An 8,682-nucleotide genomic window follows, 5' to 3' on the forward strand; every position below is an offset into this window, starting at 1 on the left:
TATATAATACATTAGAATTCTTTAGATATTTTAGAGCCACAATGTAGAATTTGAATTTGCACCTATATTGTACATATTCTGAAATTCATATTTGTATTCAAAGGGCACCAATAAATGACTATTGGCACAGATTGACTTTATTCCATTTATCTCTGATTTTCATTTATTCCTTTGTTGTAGGCTGCAATTTCAAAATGTCTTTATGCAGATATGTCTGAGTGTGTGTGTGCTTGCTTGTATTCATCTGTGTGCATATTTTTGTGTGTGCACTGCATTTCTGTGTTTGTGCATCAATTTGCATATGTATATGTCTGTGTAAGTGTCAGTCTATCTATATGTATGTTGGTAGTGGTGTTTTGTTTTATTTTATTTTATTGTTCGCACTCTGCGGGGATTAAATTCAGTCTGGGTAGATGAGGAAGCCGGAGAAGGTGCTGTACTTATTTGTGTTTCCTCCGTGGACCTTCCCTCCGTCCAGCTGCACACACACCTCATCACCTACGTCCAAATGCAGGATCACACTGTTGGAGGCATAGTCGTAATTCTGATCAGCATCCTGAGCAATGGCGCTTGCTCTTACCTGTCACCGACAGAGGACATACACATTGACAATTAGAACACGGACAAAACTGCACAAACAGCTGCCACTGCCACCGCCTCATAGTCAGCGAGAGCTCCTTGTAGCAAAAAGTGTCATGCATCAGTCTCCACATTCATCACATTATGCTTATTTTTAAAACTGTATTTTTTAAAAAATATTTATTTATTTTAGGATGGGTTGTAACTCATTATTACAGCCTATACCTCAGAGTTATGGCTGTGACATAACCTCCATCAATGATGCTGCTTAAACACATGGATGGGACACTGACCTGTAACCTCAGAGGTGAACACAGCTACTATGTCTTTTATTGATCAGCTGCTCGTGGGACTTGAGGGCAAAATGCTGGGTGATGGAGAGCTGCATGGTGGTGGAGACAAGCGGACTCACTGGAGACAACGTTTTGTCTATGGGGAAAGTGGTTCAGCCGAGAAACAGCATCACTATCCACATCATCTATTGACCTGTTGCTTATGATGCTGGACCAGCTCAATATGCATGATATTGAGTGGCTATGCTTAAGCTAGACAGTTTCACATTTGCATGCTGTGCGTGAGTTTGGTATTATTGAGCAGGCAGCAGTGGATCTTTACTTGTTTTTTAACACATTTAATTGGATTTGCTGTGTGTGGACAAATACACATGCCTAGATTGAGTTACTGCTGTACAAGAAATAGGATTTGTATTAAGTGTGTTATTTAAACTTGCATATACATGTAAGGGGCATAGATAGTAAGTATATACCTTGCAATATGAAATAATCTTCAGGCATTCCAGAGTTTAATTTAAACAGTATTGAAGCAGTTTCAGTGTTTAAAAATGCACAGAACATCAGCACTCCTTAAAAAAAGAAAAAGAAAAAAGAAAGAAAGCCCTCTAAGTAGGATGTATCAATAATTCTGATGTAGCAGCTCCAATCATCAGACACATGTCAGCCATCAGTGGCCTTATGTCTGGCTCAGTGTCCATCTACGGTGGGAGCACTCAATCTATGTCAGCAGCCAGACAAGCCACGCACATATCCATGACAGCCACAGAATATGATCTGCAACTCAACTACCATCATGTCATTCCCATCACCGGTGCCTCTTTCTCCCCAATGAGCATGCATCAATTCGAAAACAGTCAATCGCAGAGCAACACGGCTCGAATTACTGTAACTGAAAAAATATGCTTGTTTCCCACTGCACCAATCTGTTTTTCCCTTAACTGAACATGCTGTTAACCATCTGTCCAGCCTGGAGTTGGATTGTATTGCGTGAATAATATCTGTAGGTGGTCCTAAATGAGATGATACTGCATGTTGGTGACCAGTTGTTAAGCATGGCCCTGTCCATTCTAAACCAGATTGATTAAGGAGCAGAGAAGTCAGTCTCTGGGGCTCACAGCATAAAAGACACTCAGTAAAACTAACCACAGTTATTGTTAGGCTACTCCAACAGTCTTGTTTCATTACATTAGATGCCCTGATGGAATACAGTTATATTCTCCAGTCCACCAGGGAATGCTACATATATAGTATGTAGTTTATTGGGGGATTTTTACATTAAGATGACCTAAAAAGACTTTTATCTGAAAAGCTTGTTCTCACTGTTTTAGATCTATTCATATTTCTTATTATGTGTTATTTAAAAAAGATGCATTTCAACACTTTGTTTCTTTTCATTTAATTCCTTTCATTTGCAGTTAGTCTGCTCCTATAATGTTTACATTTTCCTAAATCTGTGAAAGATTATCTCAAAAAGACCTAATAACCAACTTACTGCATGCTTCTTGTAAAGCTAACTGAGTGTGTCTTCTTTAAATCATTATCTGTCCATGTTAGTGCTATCTTCTCTATATTCAAAGCAATAACAACAAAAGCAACTTTTCTCACATGTATTTTTCATCATCACCAGTTGATTCAGATTTAAATGCCTAAAAAGAAAAACATTTACATAATTTAGAAAATGTATATTAGGCATTTAGCAAATAACAAATACAATATTTGTTAAAATTTGACCCGTACTTTTTTTTCTAATTTTGGAGACCCTTGTGCTAACCGGCCTGACCAATTAGTTTGATTAAACATTAGTTGTAATTTACCCTTTCTTAGACCCTCAGAAGACCATCTCTCAAACAACAAAACCAATACACTGTCATCTATAAAGGTTATATTGTTCTGCTTGACATGTGTAGTGACAGCCAATAAAACATTTGCATCACTGGCTGCTTCTGACAGTGATGCTGTTGTTGTGACTTCCTATTGATACCAGGGATATGTCATCCAGCTCATTATTTTGGCCAAACCGTGTAATGGAAAGCGATGCGGGGAGCTCTGTTCATCCCTCAGGCCATCTCATATTCTAACGACTTTAATAAAAAAAAATTTTAAATCTATAAATAAGAATAGCATTGATCACTCAGCAAATATAATTTAAATAGTATATGACATTATGTGAATAGATACTTCAGCTTGTGTTTCTGTGCTTGAAGGAATAATACAACCCATCCAGTGATGCAGATACCAGACAGAGAGGCATGAGGGAGACGTGGTGGGATTAGGGCAGGAAGCCGGCAGAAGAGATGGATACGGCTGGAGGACACAAACTGATCCTTGTGAAGCAGGCAGCATACAGTGCTGATCCTGGAGTTGGAAGGGTTGTGAGCCGTGAGGCAGGGGCCCCCGGGGCTTGCCTGTGGCTGTCTCTGTCTCCGCCTAGCCCTTTCATTATAGGGCCTCCAGTAAACACGCCTGGGAGCTGAGGGCCACGGGCGAGAAAGAAGGAGGGGGGGTGGGGGGTTGGTGTAAGGAGCAGCTGCAGTGTCATTTTCTATACAAGTGGAGCCGCAGCACAAAAGACAGGCAAGGATAGACAAAATGAAGGGAGAGTGGAGAAAAACAAGGACCAGAGAGTTGAGGAAGGGGGGCCTAGAGTAACAGACTGATCAAGCGAGGCTATTTTGTGAGACCAGGGAGATGTGGGGGTATATGAAGTCTTGTTTTTATCTGTGGTGCTTTGCTCCACTGGTAATAAAACTGACAGGATTCATTCACTGTGATATACTGACCTCTTAGAGCGGAGACAATAGAAAAGTAGCTGTTAAACTTACCTAAGGGACTCCTGCACATGGCAGGGGTGTTGGGGTGGGGGGCACGATGTTGTGGAAATAGAATATTTATTGAATAGGTTTTCCCTCTCCTCTGGGAGCCCAGGGATTACATGGCGACAAGCGACTTAAGCACTGAACCGTGCCTTAGCTTGCTATTACCTGCCATTCTGTATTGTAGTCAGTGGTCTATGGCACCTGTGTGCACTGTGACTTCTTTTGATTATTGTGTTTAATCAGGAGCATATAAGCAGATTTAAAAACAAAAAAAAAAAAATTTCAGACAGCAAATCTTACTGTGTATCAATGTCTTTCCCTCTTCGCCTCCTTCTGTGGGAGTTAATTCAGGTACCGGTCATTACAGCAAGTGATGACATTTTAACATTATTGTGTGAAATAACTTGACCTTTAACTGAGCTATTAAAAGAGCCTATGTAAGATGAAAATACAAGGGAGAGATAAAATGAGAGTCGAAGCGGTGTCTATTTGTCTACATTGCATATTGCACCAAGAAAGTTTAATATATAGATATGTACGGAGCGGAGTGTTATAGAATTGTAAATGTGTAGGTGAACAGCTCGCATATCAGTTAATGAGGGGAAAGGAGAGACATTCAGTGGAGAAGCTATGCATGGTGTATTATCATCCTTCACAGCATAAAGCATGCCAACATTAGCAGGGTCTGTACTAATAGCATTTGTTACCAATCTAGAATATTAACTAGAATTTAACTCTTATATTCTAGGCAGTGATTTGATGATGGAGGGATTCAACACATTTATAAGAGCACTGTCAACAATGAGGGCTTTTAAAATGATTTCTGCAGAGCAAGGCTGGATGTATTGAATCGTTAAGTATCTTAATGATATAATAGATATCTAGCATATTTAACTGTTTTTATTTCTTGTGTTTTGCGGTCGTGCAAATAATATAAAGGGCATTTAATCAGCTGAAAGGTGTTAATCAAACTTTCACGTCGTACTTTAGAATTAAACTCTAAGTCGATTACAAACATGGAAGCAGCTGAAGTGTGACCTCCCTCCTTCAATCACAAATCCCTTGGCTCTGAAACGGTGTCATGCTGCAATGATTTGTGAAAGTTAGATTGAGGTGTGTGCAGGTAGGCTTTACAGGGAGGGGATTTATTGAAGGTAATAGGTATTGGATCTATAGGAATCCCGTGGAAGCCTTGCCCAAGTCAGCACATCCTCCTGAGATCATGTCACATGACAGACTCGGAGACTCCATGCAGCACGCCAGTTTTAAACATTATCAGTTGAGATAAAAGTGAAGCTATACAACTCGAATGTTTCCAGAAGGCATTTATCGGCATTCTGAATTAATTAATGCACTCATCTTAAAGTGTCTCTAACAAGCATTACATTTGCTCAACTAGTGCATAAACAGAGCTCGCAAGACCTGTTTTTCTCTCTCTCGCTCGCTCTCGCTTTCTCTAGTCGACCTTGATCACTTGTCAAGTCGAGACATGTTGAGTGGGAGTCCATTGGTCATCATGCCTGATCTCATCCTGGCCTTCACCACCAGCCTCCCAGATGCATCGTCTACCAGCCCACTGTCTCCATACCTCCATTAAGTCATCTATCTTCCTCTGCTCCACCCCTGATCTTGCCATCAACTCACTTGTCTTGTTTTGCTCTCCCTTTTCAGAGTCTTTAAGTGGACGTCTCAGCATGTCCCTGCCATGTCCGGTCTCTCGTGTTTCATTCATTCTTGCTGAATCTTTCTGAGATTATTCTCCTGGCCTGGCTGCCGCAACACAACATATAAGGTTATAAATGACCTTACCTGTTAGATAGGTAACAACACAAGTTGAAAGGCAAATTTGTGGCAATGGCAATTCGATCGACTAACAGAACAGAAAAAAAAGGGGAAAAAAGCAGCAGGCAGAGAAAAAATATCCAATAAAGCTTCAGCACCTACGGCAATGGTAAAACAGGCTGTTTGATTCTATAGCCAGGAATGCAACCTGTCAAACACAGTGCCCTTTTAGTAAACCCTAGCCACTGACTGGCCTCAGGCACAATACCCGCCTGCCTCAGGGCTTCAATAACTCCAAACATGATCAGGCATTCTGCAGAATTTCATTTACACTCCATTTCCATCTACAGGCAGCTCTGTTTGGGTAGATCCCTGTTAGGTGAGTGCTCTATTTAACAGAACTGTTTAAAGAGGCCAGCTCACGGGTGTCAAATGGACCTGGGTGAGGTTAAATAATTGAGTTGAGTGAAAAGATAATTAATGGAGAATCAATGAACAAGCTGGGAAGGGGTTAGGAGAGGAAAGTATAGCGGGTGTTCAGGGGATCTCATCTAAGATGTATAAATTATTTAGCAGTCTAAAATGACTTGAATGACAATATGGAGCATTAGGCAGACAGCCTTAAACACATATTCACCTTTGTGGTCTCATGCATATATAACAGTGCATCAAATATCAAACATTGGGTGATGAATTATTTTAAACAATTAATTTTGCATCTTCAAAACCAAGTTTAAATCATCCTACTTTAGTACAGCTGCAATGATAAAGTAAACTGTACGCATGAACCAGCACTAAGCTATGTTGACCGACAGTCCTTGATACACTACATGTCTAGAGAGTAAGTTCAGAGCAGAGTGCATTTGCATTTAGAGTCCTTGATGAATGAATGAATGCGTAAAAAGAAACTTGAAGAATGTTTCTTGAATTTGGAGTTCTCTGATAAAATCCCTGTGATTTATCCCACCTCTCCTCTCCCCTCCCCCCGTCAGCCCCTCTGTCTTTAATTAGTGTCTGGGGAATGAAGGAGGGGATGAGTGGACTGTCAATTTTACATTCATTATTTATTTAGCTGAGGTGTAAACTGGCTGGTCCACATTCTGACAGACATTTCTCTTGTGCTCTTTTGCACTTCTGTTTAGGCGATAATCAAGCTCTGTGTATGATACTTACTAATTAGACTGTTCCTTTCGGCGGCAGCGGCTGCATTCTGCCACTTGTCATTTAGCCACAGTACATGTGGGAATGCAAATACCTGTAGCCGCAGTTTTAGACTGTATAGCATGAATTCGCCTTAATGAGGAGAAAGATTGCCGTTTCATTCTTTGGCTGTCATGTTGCCACCTGCTAAGTGGAATGTGCTCTGAATCTGAAGAGCTCAATCTTACAGAGGTGAATATGAGTCAATGGTAAGACAGGATGGTCAGCAGTAAATAAAAAATAAATAAATCTGCTGCATGGTCATGTGTGTGCATACATACAAATACATACTTATACATTCTCTATTTCAGAGTCTTCATGCATGCGCATCCTCACACACACACGCACACACTTGTACTCACCAGTCCGTTCTTCTTCAGGTCTGCCCACATGCTCGTCCCGTCACCACCTCTCATTAGAACATGGTAGGTGAAGAAATAGATGCCAGGCAGTGGGCAGGTGAATTTGCCGGTGCTCGGCTCATAGTAGTTACCTACATTGGTCACCACATCATCAAACTTCAGTATTTCATTGCCTTCGTGTTGCTTTCGTAGCCCTGCGTAAAAGGCAATTTTGGGAGTGTAGAGTGAGGGAGAATAGCCACCAGGGCCTGGACCTTGGGGACCCTGTGGCCCTGGTTTGCCTGGCTCTCCAGGAGGTCCACGTTCTCCTGGAGGCCCAGGGATCCCTGGAGGCCCTCGAAGCCCAGACTTTATCTTCTTTCCAGAGTAATCCTGGGGGGGTGGAGACGCAGCTGTCAGCTCTTGGCCTGGCTGAGACGTGGTGTAAGGATCACATACCATCCTGCAGCTTCCAAGCATTTCATAATGGCTCCCTGCATTTCCAGCATTCCCTCCTTTGGTTGTGTGGACCAGCAAGGGAATGGCAACCAAGAGTATTAGAACCATTGCTACACCTACAGCAGCTCCAATGACACGTTTCCTGCGGCTGAGCCGTGAAGCGGCCAGCGTCAGGAAGTCCTCTTCCCCCTTGGCTGGAATAGTGCCGGCCAGGATGAAGCCTCTCAGTGAACCAGTATGATTTGCAAAAGAGACGAGGAGGACTTGGGGGGGGGAAACTAAGCAACTATGAATGAGAACACAAAATGGCAGAGAGCCACGAAGAAAACAACCAAGGGAGAAAATCCAAGAGAAAATTTAAATGTCCAGGGTTCAAAATATTATGACTATGTGACTGAAATAATACAAACTTCACACGCCACAGTTTTTAGAGAAGTAAGCACAAGAATCTTGATGTCTCAGATTTGTGGTGACATGGTACAAAAAACATAATTTAATTGATTAAGTCTGCTTTGCCTTTTTCTGCCTTCTCCTGGAGTCCTGGAGTTCTGTTCAATTTTCAGCATCAAGCAGAAACCGTAGTTGGCAGTGAGATGGTGATTGTGAAACCAGAGCTTAATTAGAAGTATGCTGAAATGAGAGCTGGTGCCAAATTCATCTCACTGAAGAGGGAGTAGAGGTTTGTTTGTTTTGTTGGATGAAGAATAATCTACAGTTTTTGTTTTTTGTTTCGTTTTTTCACTGAAAAATCTTCTTTTAAGTCCTCCTCCAACGCAGAGGATTTCACTTCATGTGTATATCTCACTTAATGCCATGGCTGAAAGTAAAAAAAAAGTTCATCAAAGATCTCTGGCTGACACAATCATCCTAAGATCTCCCACTTTTATCTGTTCACATTAAAAAGATGTTTTTCAGGAAACCAAAAGCGATTTTGTTGACTTGGGCGTGCTTTTCAAACGTTCCTCTTCTGGCTATAGCTGGATCTAAAAAGGATGGTAAAAAGAGCAGAGACACTCAATAACTGATTTGGTCTGACTTACTACACACATGTACACAATTTAAATGAAGCACAGCATTAAAAGAAAAAAAAAGTAAAACAATGAAATTAAAGTAAAGTGATGGAATTAAAATGTTCAGTTTAAAATAAATATAGGACTCATTCTTTATAGAAATATGCCAAACAGATATACATATTTTTACAGGTGATTTATT

At 41.0% G+C, this 8,682-nt stretch overlaps 1 protein-coding gene across 1 annotated transcript; it reads right to left on the minus strand.

Annotated features, from left to right (window-relative positions):
* Nucleotides 1-302: 302 nt before the first annotated feature.
* Nucleotides 303-7,688, minus strand: c1ql4a (complement component 1, q subcomponent-like 4). The gene is made up of 2 exons (XM_063465184.2): nt 7,033-7,688; nt 303-580 (listed from the first exon to the last, which is right to left on the minus strand). The coding sequence occupies exons 1-2, from the start codon at nt 7,576-7,578 to the stop codon at nt 401-403; spliced, it is 726 nt and encodes a 241-aa protein (XP_063321254.1). The 5' UTR covers nt 7,579-7,688; the 3' UTR covers nt 303-400.
* Nucleotides 7,689-8,682: the final 994 nt, after the last annotated feature.

Source organism: Pelmatolapia mariae, linkage group LG20 (assembly GCF_036321145.2).
Source record: "Pelmatolapia mariae isolate MD_Pm_ZW linkage group LG20, Pm_UMD_F_2, whole genome shotgun sequence".
NCBI lineage: Eukaryota > Metazoa > Chordata > Actinopteri > Cichliformes > Cichlidae > Pelmatolapia > Pelmatolapia mariae.

Coding starts and splice junctions, on each gene's coding strand:
- c1ql4a (XM_063465184.2), bottom strand. CDS start 7,578: ATGGTTCTAATACTCTTGGTTGCCATTCCCTTGCTGGTCCACACAACC. Junction 581..7,032: donor ACCTGAAGAAGAACGGACTG/GTGAGTACAAGT, acceptor TGTCGGTGACAG/GTAAGAGCAAGCGCCATTGC.